This window comes from Pseudochaenichthys georgianus, chromosome 16 (assembly GCF_902827115.2).
Source record: "Pseudochaenichthys georgianus chromosome 16, fPseGeo1.2, whole genome shotgun sequence".
Classification (NCBI taxonomy): domain Eukaryota; kingdom Metazoa; phylum Chordata; class Actinopteri; order Perciformes; family Channichthyidae; genus Pseudochaenichthys; species Pseudochaenichthys georgianus.
This window is the reverse complement of record NC_047518.2, coordinates 18,865,458-18,890,411: the sequence shown is the minus strand read 5'-3', so window position 1 is coordinate 18,890,411 and position 24,954 is coordinate 18,865,458. Positions and strand designations below refer to the sequence as shown.

Genomic DNA, 24,954 nt, shown 5'->3' with positions numbered 1-24,954 from the left:
ACTAGAATAGGATATGCACAGTTCATAAGTATGAGTGCTGAGCTACCAAAACATGATGGCTCACCAATGATTATAAAGCCTTTTTACTGCCTATGCTCTGTGTCGACTGCCAGATCAATTTTTTCTCATAATTGTTATGATCATCAACTGGAATTCAGCGCATACATGTCTATATGAACATGCATGGGAAGGGAAAGAGAATACAACTTGGTATCTAAATGTGTGTTATGGGGGACGAGCGAGTCCTATGCAAAAACATACATTTATTTGTATGATTGAGGGGATGCTTAGGGCAAAATTGAACTAAATTACACTGTGGCGCATTATGATGTTGTGGATGGATGTTTATTATGTGCTTACATTATGTTAGTATAGTCAACTGCAACATTTGGCATGGCAAAAGGCTGTCTAAAGGAACATGGAGACAGACACAGGGAGGGATGCGCCCATCCAAAGGCTCTGTTCAATCAGTCAGACAGCACGACAGCTTGTGCAAAATACATTACATCAACACAAACTGTTAATATGATACCACTAAACTAAATACCTACCAACCTCCATAACATGTATAAACTTACACAACTCTTTCAGCAGACAACCTGAGAATAATAAACACACAGTGTAAACCGTGCATTGAGAAAACCTCAGCAGAAAAACAAAACAAAACGAATAATCTTCAGATTTGATCAGTTTTCATGGTTGTTCCAAACCAAAGACCTACAACAATAAATACAAAGAACTACAACAACAAATAACTTAATAATATCCCCACCAAAATGTAGTTGTGATCTGCCTGCTAAAGTAATACATCTGAATACTGATCAGCCTTACAGGAGGTAAGCCCTTATACGGATAGCTGTTTGCCAGTCTGGCAACCACAGCTCAAATGTGATGGCACTGATATTATCACATATACAGACAACAATAACTGAGAGCTCACAATTGATTAAACTTAAATGTAGAAAGACTAACCCAGTGTACCTCAGGCTAGGGGGGGGGGGGGCTAGTGACTTATCCGACCGGCCCACATCGTCCGACATCATTTCGCATAATCATTTTGATATACACATCCTTGTACCTTTGCAGCAAGAAAAACATACATCCACATAGTACTGAAAACCACCCTCCAAGGCCAGACCTGTTTAAAACTCTGGTGCCATTGGGCCAGAGTCCTGAGTTTTCCCACTGACCTATACCAGTTTAACCAGGTTGACATAATGTCTCAAAGTCCTATAGCACGCCATCGTTCATGTTGGCGACAGACTGGGACACACGTTTGGTTGTTTCCCCTAGGCGCTTAGAAATTTCAATTACCTGTATACCAGACGCTGAAATGTGATTTCTGCTATCACACTGTCTACAGGCTACACTCAGCTGCCAAGCTTCTACAGAGAATAGAGAATGTATCCAAGTTCATTTTTAAACGGAGGTTAAAAACACACACAAATGGACACTCCACATGCATTACTTGTCGGTACATTACTTTTCGGTAACTGAATGAAAATAAATGATGTTGCAATATATTGTACTGTATACCCTGACTGTACTGTATACACTGACTGTACTGTGTGTATACCCTGACTATACTGGGTGCAAATACGCTCCATTTTGTCATTACAGAGCATTGTTTTTCACAACTCGAAGCCATGAGATGTTGGTGGAGCTGCATTGTCCGTTTTAGTCAGATGTTGTATTCAAGACGCATATTTCTAGTGAAATGAAGAGCACATTGCTTTAGGAAATGTAGTATTCCTTTTGTATATCATAGTTGTTGTCCGAACAATTTCAATTTGCTCTACCCGGGCTGTGAAACCCAGTTGCTTTGTTGGTCTACTCATCAGAATACATTTCCCTCAAGTCACGCCACAGAAGCCTTGTTCATAATCAGAGGGACTTTTCAATAGCCTTCGTGCCTGCACTCCCTGGAATAAATTCACAGGCCCAGGTGGGAATGTTGCTTGGCGACTTGCACAGTCCATTAAGCTGTGCAGGGAGTTTGAGCAAAGGCTGCATTTAAATGCCATATTTATTTAGAAAAAAAGCCTGGACTCCATGAGCAGTGGGAGATGGCAACAGAGGATGTAAACTGTTGAGCTGGATCACCACACAGGGGATTAATATGTGTTTAATAAGCACGGGGCTTTACGGAATCAAAACCTCAGCCCACGGTTTTTGCAGCTCTTTATGACAAACATGGAATATTGAGCAAAAGTACATCAAGGTTTTTCTTCAGATCTTTGCTGCATTATGTATGTCCAGTCTTGGATAAACCTTGGAATTTGCTTGTCCCATTTATTGCCCACAGCCATCGTCTGTTTGACCTTACGAACGGAGCATTTTTTTGTTGTCAGCACAATAATTTTTTTAACCTGATACTATTCTGCTTGAACGCCTCTTGCAAGCAAACACTGCCATTCTTTAGTTTGTGTTCAAAGTCATACTTTAGAGGGGAAACAGCCTACAGCAGCCAGTCACCCAACATTGTGTTGGTTTAGAATATACTCTGTCCTCATCTCTGACACGTTTCTCACTTAGCCCCCTCCTTTCACTTCATTGTAAAATCCTTTTTGGAAACCGACACAACATAAGAAGCTGTTGAACAGACTTACATATCCCACTCTGTGAAAATAATGCTTTGAAAGCTTACCAAAGTCCCCTGGAACGTAGATGTCATAGACACAGCTTTGGCCTCTGGTGTAATTATGTGGGTAGTTTGGAGACAGCACAGTTCCTTCTGAACCTGTGAGGTGACCTCCGCAGGGGGCTGTCGGAACAGGAAGGGAAGATAGAGAGAAACAGTGTTACCAGATTACAATACCAGAACATGTGTTTGAGCTGGAAAAATGCAGAGGTATGCAATTTATATCACAAGTGACATCACAAGTGACTTGGAAAATGATTTTTGAACTTTTAGCTGCTGACAAATATAATTTTGGCCAGCAAACCAATCGAATTTGACACGAGAGAAACTTTGGGGACATTTTCAAAAGCAAAGTGAATTGTAAAATGACAGAGAAGGAAGTCGGAGTTGTGTTTACAGGGATAAATCCTAAAAGAAAAACAACCTGCAAGGAAAAGTACTTCTTGCCTTCAAAATACATGAAAACACCATCAATCAACAAAATACAAAATCACAAAAGTTCCACACGCCTCGACTTTAATCAGCCCGTATCGCCCAGCAGCATGTTTTGAGAAAGTTGTGATCAACTCCTCAGCTGAAACACGCTTTCCCTCAGAGGACTGTGCACATTCCAAGTCCAGTTGCCCTTGCTATGACACTCTTGGACATGTACTTACAATCTTGATAAGAACTATAAAAACTCTATGTATAAAATTGGAATGTTCGAAAAGACTACTATTCATGTAATCATGCAGTAAAGAGGAACACAGTGCTTCTAACGCCAGAGGAAGGTATGAGGTTGCCATTCAGAGATCACACACATGTTAAAGAAAAAAACAACTATTAGCTTTAAACCAAAAGTCATACCCCTGCAAACTTCCTAAGTTCCTAAATATAAGCTGTGTGATCTGCACCTGCGTCGCATCTTAGAGTCCTTTCTGGAGCTGTTAATGATGTACATTCTGAGAAGAAAATAAATAAATCTATTACTACCCGACATATTAATAATATGTTATGCCATTTGTTTTTCACTTAGTTCTGACAGCTTGCTGCTCCTCACAGAGAGAAGAGCAAAGAGGAGATAGGCTGTGTGAATTACTTTAAATTGTGGGTAAGGGTAGATAGCCCCCATTGTTCTGTGACCTGTCAATCATCAAACCGGGGGTCATATTTCATTATTTGTTCATTTTTATCTGAAGTTGTACCCATGGATGTATAAAGAATAGTTCTACCCCAAAGTTATTCTCCGTGGGGACTTCCGGCAACAATCTTGATTCTGATTGGCCAGAAGACTCGAAAAAACATCAGCAAAGATGTTTTGAGAAGATGATCACTACGTGACTACTGGTCTCCGGTAGTTCCAGTCCAACGCCTACTGCATGCAGAGCGTTAGAAAATTGGGCCTTCAAAATAAAAGTTTGACTTTTTCCCCCAAAAGAAAAAAAGAAAAATTCAATTTTTTTTTCTTCACTCACACATCCGCGACCCACTCCAAACGGTTGAGAACCACTGGCTTAGATTAACTGAAAGTTTAGTGTTTAAAGAGTTTTCTTCTCATGATGTCTGAATACTAGGGGTGTCATTTTAAGATTTTAAGGTCATGATTCAAATCCATTTTTCGTTTTTTTTAATTGTTATGATTGTTATGTTGACTATGACTACTGCAGGCTTAAATTGTGCTGTGTCCTCTTTGAGCTTCAAGCTCAGGTAAGCTATGTTTTGTCGCTTTCCTTTCTCAAATATGAGAAATGTAATGTTATTTACCCTTTGAGGGTCTCATCACTAACACACACACACACACACACACACACACACACACACACACACACACACACACACACACACACACACACACACACACACACACACACACACACACACACACACACACACACACACACACACACACACACACACACACACACACACACACACAGTAAGACCTGACATACACAAGTCTAGAATGTTTTAGGACACAGAGGGGTTTTTTGTTCAGTCTACACATAATGAAGGGACTCCCTGCCTTTCATATAATGAATGTTTGTAATGACAACACCATGCTTGAACATAGTGTGTCTTCTAAATGTTAATTTTTTATTTATTCATATTTAAAATGAGCAATAAATGATCTACATCAATAAAAAAATTATTATCTCCTTTAAGTCTAGCTTTTTGTGATGGACATGTACAACCACACATAACTCATTTTGACACAGCAGAGTCCCAGTTTCACAGAGTATCAAATATTGACAGCTGCAGTGCAGTGCAGCTCTCTGCTACTCAGGCTTTCTGTTCATCTAGAAGTGTTGCCTCTCACTCACCTTGACAGCTCGGTTTGGCTCTGTCCCACTCTGGTCTCTTGCTGTTGCCCATGACACAAGTCAGAGTGGAGTAGCCCTGAAGCAGGTAGCCAGCCTCACAATGAAATGTCACCATAGATCCCAGCTTGTAGTCAGTACCCATTCGAGAGCCGTTCATCACATTCCCTGGATCAAAACATGCCTCCCGCAGTTTTGCTGCCAATCAAAAGAACAAAGCTTTTAGAGCAGTCAGAAGTATTTAAAATGAGTGGGGTTTCTAATACGTAGGTTCAAATAGTTATTCAGGCTGCAAGTGTGTATTTAATGTAACACTACCTAACCTGTTAAAGCGGTGGAAAAAGATACAGGCTATTGTCACAGCTTGCATTACCATTAGAAAGAGAAGGTGTGTCAAGTAGCAAACTTTAAACACGTAATGTTTACGTTTCATGTATATACGTTTCCATCTAAAAATCCCTTGCTTTAATATGAACACATTCTGTTTAAAAAAAAACGTAAAGGTCTACCTTTGTATTCCAAATAAAAGCCGGTGTAGCTCACAGAGCCATCGCTGCGAAATGCCAGGTACATGAAGTTGGAAGTGCTCTCAATCTTCTCAGGAAGTTTACTGTCTTGGAAACTGCCAATCAGATGAGCGCTGCTGTCTGGCCCATCATAGATATACAGGAAATCATAGTTGGGCTCAATACTGAAACTGTTACAAATGAAAGAAACACATAAATTAGATAAAACAGTTATTATTTTGCCCAATCTTAACCACCAGATTGTATGCATTAGGGCTGCAAAATGAGTGTGCACCTCAGTGCTAGGAGTGAGTCATGCCAAGCCATTTGTTTTGCATCTCAAGACAAAGAGATAAAAAAAGATCTCCCCCAAGAGGTGAGAAGAGATTAAATTGTTGTGACACAGCGCTGGCACAAAATCTTCCCAGATGGCAGTGGCAATGCTGTGTGAAAAGATCGTTTCATATTGTAACGCCGTATATCAAATCAGATGCCGCAGTGAGAGAGAGCGGCGCAATTGTTTTCAAAATAATGAGCATGGTTTATGACAAAAATGTAAATAGCTTGGAGATAATTGCATTTGAGTTGGATCAAGGCAACTTCAATTTAAAATCATAACTCCATCCTTTCATTTGGCATTCCCATGGGAGAAAGCAGCATTGTGCTAACTCTATTAGATGCTTGTTTTGAAGGACACAGTTGAAAAAGAAACATGGTGAGAAAAAGGGAAAGTGGGTGGGAGTGCAGATCGAGGCGATGTACGCTGCTTCTCCAGCTCTTCATAAAAACGACTAGAAAAAAACAGTCAAGACAGGGTCCATGAAAAGTGCCCTCAGGCCCATCCGTAAGTTTGCTCTGCCAGTATTGCTGCTACATATTTAGATTGCAATTAATCATGTAAGGCTTATGGTCTTAGTGTGATTCGGTCTAGGAAATGAGATGCACTCTTATCACACCTGCAATATACCGTTTTTTTTTAAATCTTGTTTCACCACATTTCAGCAAAGTGGCAGGATAGCTGCCTTCTAGATACCGTATCTGTAGAGGCACTTCTGCTCCCCCCCTATCTCCCAACACACCTGGACTCCAGCTCAGATCCTCTGCTTTAACACACATGGCCAACTTTGCTCAATACCATGATGTTATAGCTGGTTCCACTGCAGAAAACAGGCAATTCCAAGTCTAAGTTACTGGACCATGTGCATGTACCGAAAGGCCATCATTTTTCTTTACAATTAAATGAACTTGCGTGATCCACACGTGCGAGGAATGTGTCAAACACCTTTGCTCTAAAGAATAAATAAAGCAACTGTGACAAAATACGTCTGTTTTTCCACATATCATCTGGATATTAAGACATCGAGTTTCACCATCATTTCATTTAATGTTGTTGTTCCTTATGTTTTGACTCAAGCAACTAAAGAATGTAAAATTGCATTTGAAGCAGCTCAACTTACCTGATGAAAGCCAAGGAAATGACATAGTCAGAGTGCACAGCAATAAGCCAGTCACAGTCTTTGCTGTGTGGGTAGGGGTTTGGGTAGTTTGGAGAGAGGATGAATCCTGAAGATCCAGTCACATTTCCACCACAAGGAGCTTGAGAGAAGAAAAAGGAAGAAGCAATGGATGAGGCAGAGGCACACAGTGGTCAAAAAGTGTCCTTGACCTGCTGCAAACATCTTTAGTTGAGCTTGATTATTGCTCCTTCCTACATCATCTTACTAAATGTTTCCTACCATTGATATGTGACTCTCAGATCTCCTTGGGACTGATACAGATATGAAACTAACAAGATATTAAGACAACTTAATTAAATAGTGTGAATTGACATTTATGCTCTATGATTTAGTTGGCTGGATTATATTTATATGATTAAAAAGGACATTTTGAGTGCCTCGGCATGTCAGAGAACACTCTAAACCTTAAAACCTCACAGAAGGCTTTTCTTGTCATTCTTTGAGTTTGATGAATCAACTGCCAGCTTACTTCACTATGAAGAACTTTTAGTAACATGATGATGAGTGTATTGCTCTTAAGCTCCAAAAGGAAAGCTGACATTTCAATCATGTTTTCACTCATAGAGACTGGTCATGTAATCTTGGAATTGCAAAGCAAGACAAATACCTAGGCCTTTTATGGCCAGGAAACAAAACGCGTTGGCAGCGACATCCAAGTTTCTTTAGACCTACTTGGTGTAATTATTTCGAATTGCATTGTTAAGTAATTAGCTGTTAAGCTCTAATAAGACATTGTTTTCGGGAACAATAGCGGAGAATACTCAGTCTTTGAAAGGCTAGTGAAGTGGATTTGTCCACATAAGACTTGGCACCAACTCAACTCTGAAGAGTTTTGTTTATCCTGCCCATATTCTTCAGACATCAGTGAGAGAGAATTACTTTCTGCTACAGACACTAAATCGAAAACTCCCCTGCTCACTATTCCTCTTAATATCTTTATTTTGTAACTCTGATCCTGCAAACTTCCCTCCTTCTCTCCCCCTCTCCTTCCATCCATGTACCTCTCAGTCTCCCCCGTACTTCTCCCCCTCTCTAACTCAAACCATGTCGCCCTCTCTCACCGATGCAGCTTGGAGGGCTGGGTTGCCAGTAGTATCTATTTTCCACTTGGATGCAGGTGATTCTGCTTTCCCCCTGCAATTCATATCCCGGATCACAAGAGAAGGTCACCGAGTCACCAGGCTCCCGCCCTTCCCCATTGCGACTACCATTCATGGGAATACCTGGATCTCTGCAAGCTGTCGCGAGCGAACCTGAGGGGCAAACACACACACAAGTGCACATGAGCATGCAGAGCGCAGGGGATCAATGATTTCATGAGTGAACACGCATGCACACACAAACAAGGAGTTTCATATCCCACAGTAGACAGCTGTCAAGCTGAAACTGTGGTTTGAACACTGATATCAGTCAGAATCCTGCTGTGTTCACCTAATCTGTTTCTAAAGCACAGCTGTGGAGCCCAGAGGTACAGGCATGGTCTGGTCAAATCTGATGGATTCTTCAAATGCTCCCATCGAGACAGACGTTATTAAGAGACTTAACACAGTTAAGTATATTGAAGTTTGATGTTGTAAGTAAAACATGATGAAAAAAAAAAGATCAAAGTATTAAAAGGAAATGGTTATCATATTGTGTACATTTGATAGAAGGGATCATAATAGTTTAACTTATAATTATAAAGATACACTTGACCTAATTTCTACATAGACAATGAATGTTTGTGTAACCATCTTCGGATTGATGGCATAAAGTAATTCAACTTAAAAACAAGGCTTATTTTCTGTTGAAATCGTACTGCAAATTGCTATTAAACTGAAAATACTTCCAATCCTAAGGAACATCATACCATCCACAAGAAACAGTCACTCATTGCAGAAGGTCTGCAGAAATTCACTTAACACAACCAGATTACCACCAGCCGTGGGCAATCCAGGAATGTAAGTGCTGTATGCATCTTCAGAATCGATTCTCACTTAAAACAGGTGCAGAGTCCCAATGTAATTGATTTCAACCTTATGCTTCCGTGCCGGTTTACTAGAGTAATGAATCAAATTAATACCACTCAAACATAGAACTGCTGTACTTATTTACTTGGTTGGGAAACTATTCATCAGCAGAACATGAGAGTGCTGGAGTAGGCTAACAGCAGGGAACTGTAGAATACCTGGGACTCACTGCTCATCAGAGCATGGTTAAAGGTTACATCAAATTCAAAGAGTTCCACAGGGCATGAGGAAATGTTCAAATTAAAAGCTTCAGTTTGAGAATTTCATTATTTTGGAGACATTGAAACCAACTTTGTATTAACCTTTAACATATTCCTTACGAGCTAGGCATACTCTGTGGAATATACATTTAATGTCTGTACAAATAGAGATACTACGCTTTATACGGAGACAGTTTGATATCATTACATTTCCAAAAACTTTAACTCCTCAAAGAGACTCTTACTATGAGCAAACAACAAAACAACAGGAAATACTTACTGGAGAAGTCGATGGCAAAGCCAGACTTGGTTATATAAAAGTCAGTCTCGAACTGTATGGTGACGATGTTGAGAGTGGAGTGGATGCCCTCAGGCAGCAGCGAGCCGCTAACCTCCCTCAGAGACATCTCGTTCTCAGGAGGCCCATCCCACACCTTCAGGATGTCGTGGGACGCCTCTGTGTCGAACGCAAGGAACTGGAGACTGCGAAATACACAAGAGATTGTTAGCATAGGCTTTTAATTAATTCAGTCAGTTAAAGATTTAAAAATATGATCAGACTGAGACAAATTAAGCTTATATGACACTATATTCACTCAGGGAATAATGTGATGTGCATTTTGAAAACAAGTTTTCTAAAGATGCCAAGTAAAATGAGTGCTGAACTTAAATTGAGTTCAAAGGAGGAATCTAACTATTAACTGTGTCCCCTGCTTTCGGTTATTTCAGTTGAGATTTGGTATCATCAATCAGTTCCTGCCAAAGTTAGAAATATGATAGCACAGACTTATCTGCGATCTCATCAAGAGATAGCCTGAAGCAGGTCTTGTGACAAAGAATGTGTGGCTGACTTTATGAAATCATACCATGTTTACTTCGACCTCTAAGTCCCGATGGGGTTTATTTCACAGTAATACGAGGAGCCCTCAACCAAAAAAAAAATGCTTCCATGTCCTTGGAAAATGCCTCTGGGTGCTGTCACTGCATCTACAGTACAAAGTCCCTCTCCCAATCATTGTTAATGGAGCTGCTGCAGGCTGTTTCTCTTGATGACACCTTGCTTTAGAGGAGACTTGTTCATGTTTAAAATCTTAACTGAACTTTGTAACGTCTCGTGAAAACCTTTAAGCTATTGTGGTCTTTGAAATTCAGGTCAAGTAAGGATGACCTCAGATAATGTTAGATGTATTCAAATCAACTTACATCTGTTTACTTTTAGGCAATTACTTTGTGAATAAATTGCATGAACCATGTAAACATCAATCAGATTCCCTTCAGTTTTATTATACAAATCATCCAATATACAGTATATAACTCCTTTTAGTAGACTAATAACTTAAGACCCAATTATATTATTTTGATAAGAAATGACACAACAAACAATTTGCATATTTTGATAAATGATTGCAAATTGTAATTTAAATATTGAACATATAAGCTTTTTCTAGGAAGTTTTGAATACATCAGTTATAGAGAGCTAATAGAAAACACATTTCTTATACAAAAGATACAGTACAGTTTATGCAATATATGAATATACAATAATGTTATTAGCACCGTGAGTTACCTGACAATGTTGCCAGAGTTGACCTCAATGGTCCAGGTGCACCTCAGGTTGTTGTCGTAGGGGAAGGGATACCCAGGAGACAGGATTCGCCCGGTAGACTCACCTTTGAAACTCCCACCACACTCCGCTGCATGCACACATAAAATACATAAACTCAACCATGAGAAAATGGAGATGCATGTACGCAAAAAAAGAGCTTAAACCGCTTGTTGAAATACAGAAAAACTGCTGTCAAGGTCTTAGCTCACTGCAGCTCAGAGTCTACAATGAGGACTAATGAGCAACAGTTAAGCTCTGCTGTAAATGATTTCAGGTAATGTGACTTTACAGACTTCCTGTCTTGAAAGAGAAAGTCACAGATGCAAAACAAAACTTGTTTTGTCTGTAAGTATGCCTCCTAATGATGCCATTAATTTACTTTAAAAAGAATGTGTCCGAAGAATATTCAGACTGGGTCTTGCATGGCAGGAAGGACACTGCTACAAATGACTGATGGAATTTTTGTAAATCCTCCAATCTATGTTGTCTCTCCCCTGGTTATCTTCTTGCTATCTATGATACAGAACAAACTGCTCTTAATTAATAGGAACATTGCATTTCATTAGATTGCCACAGTGGTAGGCTATAATCAGGATCCTAACAGCAGGACAATGTAAAAGCCCTGGACAGGAGCCAGAAAGTAACCCTGGAGAAATGGCTGGGAATCCCATTTTACATTCAGCTCACAGATGTAAAGCTCACTATTAATATTGACCATTCAGTTATCCAGCACTATTTAACAGTTAATCAGTCGACTGGTTTACTTGTTTGTGATGTTATTGAACATGCCACAATGCCAGAGCTAAGACATTTTTACCCATAAAGGAATAAATACATGTTTCATTGAAAAAGGCGGAAGGACAGAGGCGCATTTAAAATGCAATTCCGCACACGTCCGGAATTTATAAATCATGTTGTACCTTAATCCATCACTGCTAGACATCAAGAAACAGACACTGCCTCACAACACCTTCCAAGCTCTAGCAGCGCGCAGGTAATAGCTTCATAGTTTCTCTGTCTCACTGTCTCAGCACGTTGTGAATATGAAAGTACAGCCAAGAATGTACATCATGTCCAGAACAAATCTGATACGAATGCTCGGATAATTATGCCTCTGTGCTGGAGAAATGCTCATCAATGACAATTGTAAAAAATGCAATAGTGATTCAGATTGTTCTTAATTGCTCTTTACAGCCATTTCAGCATCAAGAACACACAGAGAGAGATCAATGATTTGTATTAAAGGTCCCATGTCATGCTTTTCTGGTTATTACCCGTCCCCTTGTGTGTTATGAAGGTTTTTCTGCATGTAAACGGTCTGCAGAGTCACAAACCCTCAAAGTACACCCTGTAGCGAGTAAAACTGCTTTTGGGGGTGCGGGGTGCCAGTGGAGCCTCGCAGATGGGGGTGCTGCAGCCCCCTCAGCACCCCCCCCCCCCCCCTTCCCGCGTCCATTCGCGATGTCTCGCAGACTCCACGCAGCAAGCAGGAAATGAACCCAGCTCACACTGTCCGCTCCTCGCAGCAGCGAGCCACGCAACGTCCCGCCAACACGGCACCCAGACCCCACGCAGCATTCTCATCTGTTTGTCATTACTGGTGTCATTTTCTGGTTGCTAACAAACGCCATTGTAACACATAAACACTGATGTACAGTGGGCTCACAGGGGGGGGGGCGTTTAGGACAGAGAGTGAATACACATACTATACAGAGATGCTGTATGAGAAACCAATGTGAGTTTGGAAAATTGCACAGTGTAAATCTATTCCAGTGGACCTCAACAATGGAATTATGAAAAATGGCCATGCCCTGGGACCTTTCAGAACATCAGATGTGTTTATATTCTCTAACAAAAACACAAGCAGTGTGTTTTCTTTCAATTCAGTCCATTAAGTAGAACCCACATCTACTTGATGAGTAGAACTCAACACCTACAGTAGATGAGCAATGTTGACAGTGTGCCTGGCCTGAATAATAATGTAACTACTACAGTAGGAGAGAAAAAAAGAGCATTGAATGGTCAAAGACTGCTTAGACAGAAAGGATTACCTATACAAGATGGCAGGAGGTTGTCCCATGCCCTTCTATCCCCAGTCATGCACTTGAGTATGCCACTGCCGTGCAGGGTGTAACCTTGGTCACACCCGAATGTAATAGCACTTCCAGCAAAGTGACCCTGGTCAGTGACTTTGAAGCCAAACTGCGGCACACCTGGATCATCGCAGTGGGAGAGCTCAAAGCCTGGATGAGAAACATTGAGAGGCACAAGAGAAGGTCATAAGGCAGGATAATAATATGAGTTCTGGCAAGCCATTTTGTGAACCAGTGACAAATTCCTTTTCATCTAGAGAATGGGGTTGTCTTGCTTGTTAACAGAAAGCTGGTCATGTTTAAAATATTTGGTGAACATCTCTCGATAACCTAAAAAAAAGAGAAGAAAATGATTAAACATAGAATCAATTTCCAGTTATGGGTTGGTCTTACATTGTTATTATATTACGTAGCAGTAAAAGATTCCATTTGGAAAATAGCACAAGTAAATGTTCACAATCAAATGTTTGATTGAATGCCGGCAGTTACAATTGAGAAACAGCCCATCCATTCGTAACACTTGTACAAAATAAATGAAATGTACAAGTCACAAACAAGACAAGGTGTTGCAATAACTCTTAAGATGGCCATGTTTGAACTCTACCACGTTATATGTATTCCTCTATTCCAGATACTAAATGCAAGTGTTCTGATATGCAGCAACAGTGTCCGCACATAAACCCAGCAGGGCTGATTTACGGCCTCTTCTCACAGCGAGGTCCATGCCCATGCCAGATGTTATGGCAGAATTACAAGTGTCATGCCCAGTATAAATCTCCTGCAGTTACTGCTCACATTTAGAAAATTACCTCTGCACTTATGGTGGAAGAGTCCTGAAAACATGATCAGGTTTCATGTTGAGACTAGATTTAAGTTGCCCACCTTCTCCTTGCCCTATTGCTTTTCTCACATCACTCAGATCTCTCCACATTTCGAAGGGCTATTCATTCTGGATGAAAAGAACAAGTGAATACTTCAATTTGAGGTGGATAAAGTGTTTGTATGCTGCCATTTACCTTGTGCACGTCTCTGGAAACAAATCTGAAATTATATCTAATTATGTGCTATTTAATTATGGCTAATTTTGTAACTCAAAAGGCTCTTCCAAACCAATTGTTGTTGCATTAAGATGCTGATGACAACTTAATTACTTGTAAATGGCTACACATAGCTGATTAATGTATATTTTATTATTATTTTGGCAGGCCTGTCAGGCTGCAAAACCAAAACCATGATTAATGCTGAGCTGCACTCTATTGTAAAAAAGTTTTATTGGAACTGTAGCACAGCAGTTCGTACCTGGCACATTTGGTGTAATTATCACAGAGTGAAAATTGCCAGTTTGGGCCTTGTTACTGCAAGTTTGCTTAAAACGCATTCCCTTTCATTTTATTCAAGTCAAAACTGCAGTGTGACCGTTTCCATTCTAACTAACTGTGTTGAATTCTACCTTATAAAAACTGCTGGTAGCCAAAACGAATTTACAGAGCTCAAATGCAGGTGAAACAGAAAAACACTTTAAATTGGACTGCAAAATGCAGTGTAACCAAAACATTATCCCGTCACAGTAATACATTAGAACCAGTTAGTAACAATACACAGTCAGCAAGCCAAATAGGGGGAGAAGCAAAACTCATCTATTACTGGCCCACTTATAGCAATGATCCAAACGTTCAATACACATGCACACACAAACTCACTGGTTTAAAACAATCCAAACTATAATTCACCTGCTTTAACAAGGTACAGTTAGGCTGGCATGGACGCTAATTGCAGGAATAGAGCGCAAAGGAAAAGGGAGAAAATGGATTCACATAGTGAGAGGGAGAGGGAGGGGTGAAAAGAAAAGAAGCGAAATGCCCTGCATGAATGGCGTGGAAACACCATGCTGTGTTTAATGGATACCCTGACAGTGAATGACAGTGAGGAAAAAGCTTTAGGGCCCTCCTCTCCCAGGGAAATGAGCAGTGACTTACTTTGGTATATGAGCTGGAACCCCGCTGCAGTTGCCTCCTGGTCGGAGTAGAACTCCAGCCACAGATAGTTGGAGGTGGTGGTGAGGGACAGACCTTGCATCAGCGTGCCAGTGTACGAGCCAAGGAGTGCGGCGGCCCCGTCCTTACCATCATATGCCTGATCAGAGACAAAGAAGAAGAACACGATGGAGAGCTCTGCTGCACACTGAGGATTAATTCCCCATAATTAAGTAGAATGATAATATTAGGAATGAATTATTCATACTTAGGAAAGAGAGCCACAATTAAAAATAAGCTATTATAGTGTATATCCTCTTTTATATGGCACATCTATTGCAAAACCAATAACCTAAATGAGATGTCAAATTTAGATCGGAGGGATGTTTCTTCCCATTGATCTGATACTGTGCATCTGTACAGCTTACAAGGGAGATGGGATTCATGATGTAAAAAAAGTAGGGCTGTCAAGTTAACGCACTTTTTTTTTAACACCACTAATTATTTTAACGTGCGATTAACGCATGTGTATTTATTTTTTATTTTTTATATACTTTATTAATCCCCGTGGGGAAATTGTTTCTCTGCATTTGACCCATCCTAGTGTTAGGAGCAGTGTGCTTTTTGTCCTCGGCCCGCCCCGTAGTTTCAGAGCCCAAAGGCTTGACGTTGTTATTGTTGTCGTTAGTTGGATGGTGGGAGATTCTAGCGAGAGATATGGATACAAAAAAAGGTGTTTTAAACAACAAGCCAAGCACACAGCTGATGCTGACAGCCCCGCTCCTGCCGCTCACTTGCGGCAGATCACGCTTGAAAGTTTGCCGGGGAGACGCTTGGACAACAACAGCGATAGCTAAATGGGTGGCTACAGCTTAACATTGTGGAGGATGAGGGGCTGCGTTAGATCATTCGGATCGCATCCAACGTGTCGACAGCACATCACAACGCATTTTGACCCACAGTGGGGACTTCAGTCTCATGCTTTGACTGGAGATGAAGACAGAGGAGCGGTATTTCGCCGACAACTGTAAACAGGCTTGTCTGTTTGAGCAACTGGCTCAGTGAAAAGAAGTACACAGGGTTGGGAGAGAGTGTAAGAGAGAGAGAGAGGCTCCAGGTTGTTGTGTTGAGAATATTCAGGAGAATATTTGTCATTGTTCCAATGATAAACAAACATTTGCGTAAAGCATATTTGTCCACTCATCTGTTGATAAGAGTATTAAAAACTATAGGTTACTTACGTAACCCCAGTCCTCGGAGTAACATGAAGTGAGATGTCTCACTATGGGATGCGCCTCAATGCGTATGCAAACAGCAGCATCAATTTCATTACGCCAATCCTGATTGGCTGGTGATCTTGACGTCGACGTCAGGGAATCCACCCACCCTTTAAGTAGCTTGCGCTATGACGCAGCATCATTCAAAATAAGCACCTCTTCTCGCTTCGCCTTAGCAAGAAGGGCCGTCTGGTGAGACATCTCACTTCATGTTACTCTGAGACAGGGGTTACGTAAGTAACCTATAGTTCTCATTCATAACACTCCGTTCGATGTCTCACTATGGGATATTGAAACTCCCGTATTGCTAGACATGCTTATCTCGAAAATCACCCAAAACAACCAGAACCTAACAGGTAGAACCCTGTCTCAACACGGGACCCAGCACTGCGCGGGCCACACTTGGAGCAGAGACATCTAGCCTGTAAAAGCAGACAAAAGTGAGCGGCGAGGACCAGCTCGATGCTGCACAGATGTCTTGGATGGAAACACCCTTGAACAAAGCCCAAGATGTAGCCAGTCCACGAGTAGAATGAGCACGCAGGCCCGTTGGTACCTGAAAACCCTGACTCGTATAAGCCAGAGCAATCGCTTCCACAATCCAGTGGGAGAGCCGTTGCCTGGTAACGGGCTTGCCCTTCTGAGGGTTAGCCCAGGATACAAAGAGTTGGTCATTACAACGAAACTCTTTTGACCTGTCCATATAGATGCGTAAAGCACGAACTGGACACAGCAAATTCGGCCGCTATTCCTCAGACGAACACAGCGGCGGAGGAAATGCAGCGGCGGAGGAAATGCCACAATGTCAATGGGGGTACATGAGCCAACCACCTTAGGTATAGAGGCAGGGTTGGGCTTCAGCAACACTCTGTATGAAGGATGTACAGAGAGCGCATGAATGTCACTGACTCGCTTGGCAGATGCCAGGGCCAGTAACAGCACTGTCTTCAGTGACAGGTGTTTCATGTCAGCTTCTTCCAGGGGTTCAAATGGAGGTCGAGTGAGCCCATCTAAAACCACTGCCAGGTCCCATAAGGGCACCAGTGACCTGGAAACAGGGAGGAGCCTGCGAGCCCCTTTCATAAAACGGCAGACCAAATTATGTTGGCTAGCCGTCTTTCCCTCAAAGCCCACATGGCATGCAGCAATAGCAGCCAGGTACACTTTGATCGTAGAGAAAGCTCTGTGTTTATCAATTAAGTCCTGTAGAAATGATAGAATCACCCCGACAGGACATTGAAAAGAGATGTGTCCTTTTTGAAGGCACCACTCCTCAAACACCCTCCACTTACAGTCATCGAGAGACCTGGTGGAGGAAGCTCTTGCACTCTGAATAGTGTTTATGACTTTCTGAGGGAGCCCCACTGTATTCAGATTGTACCACTCACGGGCCAGGCCCATAGTGCCAAGCGCTCTGGGTGTGGGTGAAAGATCACCCCCCCCCGCCTGAGACAGTATGTCCCTGCGTAGTGGGAGCTGCCACGGCTGCCCGCACAGCAGCTGATATATCTCCGCCAGCCAGTACATTTCAGGCCAGTGCGGAGCTATCAGGATAAGTGTGTGGCGTTGTTCTCTCACTCTGGCCAGAGTTGGGGATATCAGAGCCAGGGGTGGGAACGCGTACAGAAGGACCAGAGGCCAAACGTACGCGAGCGCGTCCACGCCTAACGGTGCGTTTAAATCGTGCATTGAAAATAACAGCTGACATTGAGCATTTTCTTTTGATGCGAACAGATCCACCGCGGCCCGGCCGTAACGCACCCACAGCTGACTCACAATTATTGGATGTAGAGTCCAGTCTGCATATAGTGGTGCACCTCTGGACAGTAGCTCTGCCCCGAGGTTCATCACACCCGGTACGTGCGTCGCTCTCAGAGAGAGGAGACGTCCGCAGCTCCATAAGATCAGTTTGCCTGCCAGCATGTGTAACTGGAGAGAACGCAAACCCCCTTGGCGGTTTATATACGATATTGTGGTCGTGTTGTCTGTCCTCACGAGGTCATCATGTCCTCTGAGAAAAGGCAGAAAGCGTTTCAGGGTGAGGAACACCGCTAAAAGCTCCAGATAATTGATGTGTGACCGTTGGAGGTCTCTGCTCCAGAGACCCCTCACAGGTCGACCTTCGTATATACCCCCCCAGCCCGTCAGACATGCGTCTGTGGTGACCACCTTCCGCGATAGGACAGCACCCATAGGCACGCCCCGTACTAGAAAAGTCGGGTGTAGCCAGTGGCGCAGAGCCATTACGCATTTCATAGTGACCATCACTCTCCGCGCGCCATGACGCGCGGGGTCCAATCTGAGGGCAGCTACCCAGCGCTGAAACTCCCTCAGTCGTACCACCAGAATGGCTGACGCCATGAGCCCCAGCAACCGCAGACATGACCTGAAGAGAACATATTTGCGTGGCTGGAAATGAGCGAGGCAAGCCCTGAAGGCTGTCACTCTCTCTGCTGACAGGCGGGCTGTAAAGGACACCGAATTCAGGCGTAGGCCCAGGAAGAGTACAGTCTGGGCTGGAGACAACATGCTCTTTTCTGTGTTTATTACAAAACCCAGGTCGAGCAGGTGTTTTACGAGGACATTCGTCTGCGTAATAGCCTCTTGCTCCGACTGTGCGAGAAGGAGCCAATCGTCCAGATAAATTGCCAGGCGAATACCCTGTTGTCTTAACGGGGCTATCGCGGCTTCCATACACCGTACAAACACTCGCGGGCTGAGAGACAGACCGAAGGGAAGTACTCTGTACTCATAACAGACACCCTGAAAGGCGAATCTCAGATATTTCCTGTGTGGGTAATATACCGGGATGTGGAAATACGCATCTTTCAGGTCAACTGATGTGAACCAGTCGTTTTGGCGCACGAGACGCAACAGAGATGTGTGAGTGAGCATTCTGAATTTGTATCTTTTGAGATATTTGTTCAGAGCTTTCAAATCTAGTATAGGCCGAATTCCGTTCCCTCCCCGTTTGGGAACGAGGAAATACTTGGAATAAAAGCCGCTCTGACTCTGTGGGGCGGGTATTATCGATATAGCCTTTTTTTCTAGTAGTGAGAACATTTCTTGCTCTAGAATATGGGCTGACTCTCCCCGGGCCTGTGAATACAGAATGCCCGAGAAGTGAGGGGGGGTGACAGCGAATTGGAGCCTGTAGCCCCGTGTTACTGTCTTGAAAACCCAAGCAGAATCTGTGAGCATCCTCCACTTTTCGCTTCTCAAAGCGAGCGGAGCTGTCACAGCTCTGTCGTCTGCCCTCAGTGTCTCTATTTGTTGTGTTATGGGGCCCTCTAGTGTCTGAACACGGTGGTACCCCAGGTTGACAATCCCGGCCGACACTGCGCATGCGCGTGGCGGTGGTGCCTTCACAATCCTGTCTATTGTCCGCCTTTTGAGAGAGGCCGTAGCCGCTCTCAAAAGAGGGGCAGACGACAGACTGTTTAAAATTATTTATTTTGAAACAACAATGATGACATGTGTTTGTGTGACTTAAATAGGCAGCGGAACTTGCTGTCTTTGATGTTAAGTCCATTTCCCTGATGGCTGGCACGAACTTGAGGATGACGTTCTGGCATCACTCGAGGCGGTGGGAAGATGGGGGCATGGTGGCACCCCAAAAACACATGAGCATCCAACACTGGAACGTGCTCTGGAGCTGGGGAACAGGGAACTTCCAGCTCCTTCATCGAGGAGAGGAGAGGAGGCTGTCAGGCCGCCCGCTTCTTCTTCTTCCTCGCCTGGTGGCTGAAAACCTGGGTCGGCTGCGCCTGAGCGGCAGCTGCCGGAACCGGACATTTTCTTGGCCAGCTCCCTCTTGCCTCGTGCCTGGGCTGGTGACCCGGGACGGGCTGCGGTCTCTGCTGCTTCAGTATTTTGAACCGGGCAGGACGTGAGACAGCTTGGGTGAAGGCCTGCCGCGGGACCATTGGAGGTGGCGGCTGGACCCTTCGGGGGAGACAGAGCTGGAGAGCCTCGTCTCCCTTCCTTTTTGACTCGCACCTCAGCTGCATTGAAGCTAGAGCGGAGCCAAATATGCCCTCGGGAACAATAGGCATGTCCAGAACATCCTCTTTTTCCCGGTCTGGAAGGTTGGTCAGGTTGAGCCACCTGGCTCTCTCCTGTACCACCATCATTCCCAGTAATTTGCCTGTGGCTTGGACTGCCCAGCGCTGCACATGGAGGCAAATGTCCGTGATCGCTGCGATCTCGTCCCACACGGCAGGCTCAGGTCTGCTCGACATGTCTTCGCAGAGCACCCTGGATTGGGGCCTTGTTGCTAAAGGGACTGTCTCTCCACGAGACCGACACCTCGTCCAGCATCTCCGGAAAGACTGGAAGGAGCTGCCTCTTCGTCCTCGCTGCTTGGGGCAAGTTCTTCCCCTCGTAGCGAGATCTGGAGGTTTCCTTGGCCACTTCAGGCCATGGGATGTCCAGCCTGGATGCAGCGCGTTGGCACACGGCATGCAAGTCCATACTTAGGACGGGCAAAGCTGGTGTGCTCTCGCCCGGGGGAGCGGACATCGCTCCCGGCTTTGCAGCCTGAGCCGATGAAACGAAGATGTCATCCTCATCTGAGTCAGACAGGAGGAACTCAGAGGTATCCTCTTCGTCCTCCATGTAGTCCAACTCCAGGACATCCTCCGCGGGTGGAACCATGGTGAGGGGCTCCGCTCTCGTGTCTCTTGCCGCCACCGGGTCCCAGCCTGAAACGGCGTGGGGCTCCGGTTCAGCGGCTGTCGCTGTTGTTGAGCCCCAGTCTGACACAGCGCGGGACTCAATCTCTGCGGCGGACGCCACCATGTCTTGATTGCCAGCCGGCGAATCAGCGGCCATGAGGGGGTCCTGTCCCGACAAGCTAGCTTGGCGTGCTAACCGTCAGTGGAGGCTCTTCATGGTGAAGCGGGTACAATGCCCGCACGAGCCGGGGTTATCGATAGCCTCCCGGGCGTGTTCCAGCCCGAGGCAGGACGAGCAGACCTGGTGTGAGTCTGAGCCTGAAATCTTAAACCCGCAGCAGCATAGCCGAGCCTCCGAGTCCCTGACTCCTCTGGTGTGAGGGAGAGAAGGGTCCATCTTTGATCGGAATGGACACGCTAGTAACAGGTACGTTACTGAGAAAAAAATCCAACCATGCCGTTAGTCCGAAAGGAAAAAAAGGCGACGGTGTAGATTTTATTCTTTAAAGAATATTAACTGGTGTGTTAATACCTTTTTTTTATCTCTGTCTCCTCTGGTGTGAGAGAGAAAAGAGAACGTCCTCTTTACCGTGGTATCGGTGTGGAGGGAAGAACAAACTAGCAACAGGTATGTTACTAGCTTGAAGAAAAAATCAAACCTTACCGTTATTTCGGCAGAAAGAAACGGCGAGGTTGATTACAATATTAACTGGTGTGTTAATATTGCTCAGTCTTCTTGCAAAGCAAAAAAGTAACTGGCAAGCGCCCGTCGACCGAATGTTAGCTTAGGGTTTAGTCTGTGGACCGTTAAGCTAGCCAGGTTACTGATAAATCGAGATGTGCTCTGAAGCGAGAAGAGGTGTTTGAATGACGCTGCGTCTTAGCGCAAGCTACTTAAAGGATCAACACACTCTCACTCCCTAAGCGTCCAATAGCGACGTTTGGTCAGTGTCCGTGGCGTCCAATTGTGACGCTCCTAGGCTCCTTCAGCGTCATAAAGGGACGCAAATAGCTTTCAACTGATTGCAATGTATTCCCATCTGCGTCGGGATTTGACGCTCATGGAAGCACGGCATTCGTTTATGCCGGCTGCCCTTAAAGGCAATGTGAGCGTCCATTCCCATTGGATAACGGAGAATTGTACACCCGGAAGTAAGTATTCCTCTTACTGTCGATTGATTTTACAGTGATATCTGCACTACTCATCGACTAAAAAACACCAGATTATCCTTGTTAATTACACAACATTGATTGGTTTAAATTGTGTGCAATGCTTTTGTATTTTTCCCCTTCGATTCGGAGAAACAAATATTTTTTCTGAGTAAAGGATGGCAGAAGACACTACACTACCCAGAATCCCCAGCTATCGTTTGGACTACACCATGTGCTCTGTTTGACAAACCCCGTTTTTTTCACCATTCATTCCGATGGCTGGCGTCTATGTCACATGATCTTCAAATTTCTCCCTGCAGAAAAAGAAAACATGGCCGAAATTCATTTTATTCTTGGTAGAAAATGCCTATTTTAAAAGTTAGTTTGGCCATTAAAATGCGTTTTGATGTCATTTGATGCGAGAAATATGAGTTGTTATTTCAGATTATGTGTGCAGTGGATGTACATGATCTTTAGTTTGCTAGTTATTACGAAGATTACTTCAGGAAATCGCGACGTTTTCATTGTTACCAAGGTGGTTGCTAGGGACGCTGCTATCGATATTATTTCTGTTATGTTGTGTAACTGTTTAATGGTGTTATCTTTATTGCTACCCCCTTTCCCGTCAATGTATAGTGTTGGTCCACAGCCTAAACATATTAGTTTAACAAAATCCGCATCTAAAGATAGCCTACGTTATTTCCCCCCTGTGCAATTCCAGTCTCACATCTCACAGCACATCGTCATTAACAAATACCGGAAACAGACCGAAAACATTTAAAAAAATAAATAATAATACTTTATTCCGAGTGTGCTTGCTTTTCTCTTTAAAAGTCATCACATAACGGCATTGTAATACACGGTTCGGCTGCATTACATATTACATATCTGCCGTAGTTCTGTATTTATAGAGCCCTGATGAGAAGACAAACATGAGGAACTGAAAACGTGACGTGGATCATAAATATATCAGCCATTAAACAACATCTTACATTTCTTTTCACACAATACGTCTCCTTGCAATATCAACACTAATTCGGCTCACTTTTATATTTGATCCAATTGGTAGATAGGCTGTATTTACAACATAAAGGTGCACAGCTGATATAAAGGGACACCTGGTGGTTAAAGCATGTTATTGAATTTAATTATTTTTATTATTAGATATTAATACGATCCCTATAAAGTATATTCATTACTCGTTATTCTCTACTAATAGTTAATTAAAGACTGTATGTAATGACTATTTTGCACATCCCTTTCAAGATTTCATGATTTTCTAAGGTTTATTGACATATCATATAGGCCTACACAACTGTGGTGTAGTTCTGCACTGAATGAAAAACTTGGGTTGCAGGTTCCTCAATAGTGCATTACAAGACATCTATCAATATTTGTGCATACCTCCAGCAATGTTAACTATGTTGAAGCACTTATTTTAACTGATATTATACATAATGTATTATACTCTTATAGATGTATGTAGATATTTCATCTCCGGCCTTGTCAGGTATTGAACAATCAATAAATAAAGAACACAGAATTGTTGAATATAAAACACAGAATTTGTGTGATTATACTAAATGATTTTCAAATAAACACAACTGCATATTTAACTGTTACACATGCTGATGTAACGCAAATGTTCCAACTTGGGATCAATAAAGTATATCTTATCTTAAGCTGATCGATGGCTACTGCCATATTTGCAAAATGTGCCTCTGAACCTTGACAAGTGCATGTTTCAGGCTTATCAATTAATGTAATGTAATGTTATCACAGGGGTCACACACATAAGACCAGCTGTTAAATAAAGCTCTTCTGACCTTAGCTGGCATGTGGGTATATATATTAATACTGCCCATAATGGGCACAAGCAATTTTCACCCATTTATTAATTATATGTTTTAAATGTGAGTGTTTCCTGTCCCCTAAACCTCCAGGGATGTACACAGTTTAATACTGGCAACTTCTTATTATGGGAAATACGAAAACGTCTTTTAAAACTACAACTCCCAGTAGAGACGTGCCATAGAGAACATGTTGCGAAACAGAATAGCCAGCATGTGTAGTTCTGGGGACGGGGTGGGGGAGGGGGGACGCGGTGGACCCGTTCAAATCCAGTTTTGGACAGTCTGCCGTGGTTCCATCCCATTTCAAGTGCTGTTCGAGAATCGGCTTAACCCTCGGAGCACACTCTCCAATCACAGAGCTTGAGGACTATCACGGGGTTTGTCAAACAGAGCACATGGTGTAGTCCAAACGATAGCTGGGGATTCTGGGTAGTGTAGTGTCTTCTGCCATCCTTTACTCCTGGGAATGGACGCTCACATTACCTTTAAGGGCAGCCGACACAAACGAATGCAGTGCTTCCATGAGCGTCAAATCCCGACGCAGATGGGAATACATTGCAATCAGTTGAAAGCTATTTGAGTCTCTTTATGACGCTGAAGGAGCCTAGGAGCGTCACAATTGGACGCCACGGACACTGACCAAACGTCGTTATTGGACGCTTAGGGAGTGAGAGTGTGTTGAAAGGGTGGGTGGATTCCCGTTGACGTCAAGATCACCAGCCAATCAGGATTGGCGTAATGAGATTGATGCTTCTGTTTGCATACGCGTTGAGGCGCATCCCATAATGAGACATCGAACGGAGTGTTATGAATGAGAACTTGAAAAATATTCCTCTAAGGTACATTTAGAACAGATAACAAATGTGCGATTAATTTGCGATTAATAGCGATTAACTGTGGACATCATGCGATTAATCACGATTAAATATTTTAATCGACTGACAGCCCTAAGAAAAAGAGAATGTATAAGGTTTGGAGGAATTATTGTTTTGTGTGCTCAATGCTATTTATACCATTACATGATCTGAGAAGACCCCAATTATAAATCAAATATTTTGTTACAATTTGAAATCCAATGACAGTTTTTAATCAGTGCCTCCTCCAAGCAAAGAGCAACGTACTTACACATTTTTTTTTAATGCTTTCATGGATGT

At 43.2% G+C, this 24,954-nt stretch overlaps 1 protein-coding gene across 1 annotated transcript in view; it reads right to left on the bottom strand.

Moving 5' to 3' along the window:
- LOC117461335 (CUB and sushi domain-containing protein 3-like) overlaps positions 1–24,954 on the bottom strand; it is a 262,738-nt gene that overhangs the window by 129,642 nt on the left and 108,142 nt on the right. Inside the window, 9 exon segments of the mRNA XM_034103156.2 lie at positions 2,648–2,764; positions 4,942–5,136; positions 5,448–5,635; positions 6,902–7,040; positions 8,023–8,214; positions 9,451–9,653; positions 10,738–10,864; positions 12,828–13,019; positions 14,846–15,002. Of these exon segments, the coding sequence (XP_033959047.2) occupies positions 2,648–2,764; positions 4,942–5,136; positions 5,448–5,635; positions 6,902–7,040; positions 8,023–8,214; positions 9,451–9,653; positions 10,738–10,864; positions 12,828–13,019; positions 14,846–15,002 (1,510 nt within the window).